Here is a 1,045-nt window from a genome sequence, read left to right on the forward strand (position 1 = left end):
TGTAACTGCAAATACTTGTGATATATAGGTAACGCCATGATTCAGTAGCAGCTCGAGACATCACGCGAATGCAGAATTAATTCCCAAATATGGTTTTTTCATTTGCGTTCTTGACTAGTACTACCAATTAACCCGCGGTACAAAATGTGGCGGTGATCACTTAGTACCTCCGGTGTCAAGCCGGAGAGGACACAGACAAAAAAAAGAACAGGAAACGTCAAAGTCACTCCAACTTGTAGTAGTTCTAGTGCCACCGGGCTGGCGGAAATGTTTTCTCAGTGCTGATTTTCCCCTGGGTCAGCAGTATTTCGTGTATAGATACTCAGGAGGACAACTTGCGTTCTTGGGGTACTCGACGCAAATACCACTTGACCACATCATGCAGAACAAGCCATCGCAGCAGGGCCCGCCCCAGAGGCCGCAAGACTGTCCAATACGTCTGCAGACCATCGACTCAGTTTCTGCGTGGGGGGCGGTTAGAGCTGCTTAACTACCAACTAAGCGGAACGAGGAGAATATATAGGGCTAACCAATCTGTTGCTCGTCCATGAACACATTGACTCTAGTGGTTTGGATAGCATTGATGCTGCTAGCGGCGGCGATGGTTGAAACGATGTAGAGGAATTTCATTTTGAGATGCAGTGGTGAGATCTAGGCCTATGAGGTATGCGCTCAAATGTAGTTGTTTGGGGAAAATTTTGATAAGAGCTGGCTCTATATATCAACGCTAGGATAACACAAAACCACAAATAGCTCAACCAAGATCTATCTCCACGATATCACTACTACCTTTTAGAATGGCCACAGGGCGAATACTCTGCATCACCCCCAGAGATACCACTGACTAGAAACATCATCGATATGTCACGAAATGGATATGATACATAAAAGAATGGAGCATTCGGGACCCCATCCCTTCTCTCCTCTGTAAGAGCCACATTCAATGCTCGCTATATTTGATACTTGCCAGACGTATTCATTCTCCTCCGCAATTTAAGCTTCCGGCCATAGCAAGGTACCTGACGCGACTCCAATCAGATAGAAA

General features: G+C 45.9%; 1 protein-coding gene across 1 annotated transcript; it reads right to left on the reverse strand.

Moving 5' to 3' along the window:
• Positions 1 to 297: 297 nt before the first annotated feature.
• LAJ45_03018 (uncharacterized protein) lies at positions 298 to 630 on the reverse strand (the record flags this gene model as incomplete). Its single annotated transcript, XM_046112608.1, has 2 exons — positions 298 to 461; positions 531 to 630. The coding sequence occupies 2 exons, from the start codon at positions 628 to 630 to the stop codon at positions 298 to 300; spliced, it is 264 nt and encodes an 87-aa protein (XP_045974097.1).
• Positions 631 to 1,045: the final 415 nt, after the last annotated feature.

This window comes from Morchella importuna (genome assembly GCF_003444635.1).
Source record: "Morchella importuna strain M04M26 chromosome Unknown Morimp01GS006, whole genome shotgun sequence".
Taxonomy (NCBI): domain Eukaryota; kingdom Fungi; phylum Ascomycota; class Pezizomycetes; order Pezizales; family Morchellaceae; genus Morchella; species Morchella importuna.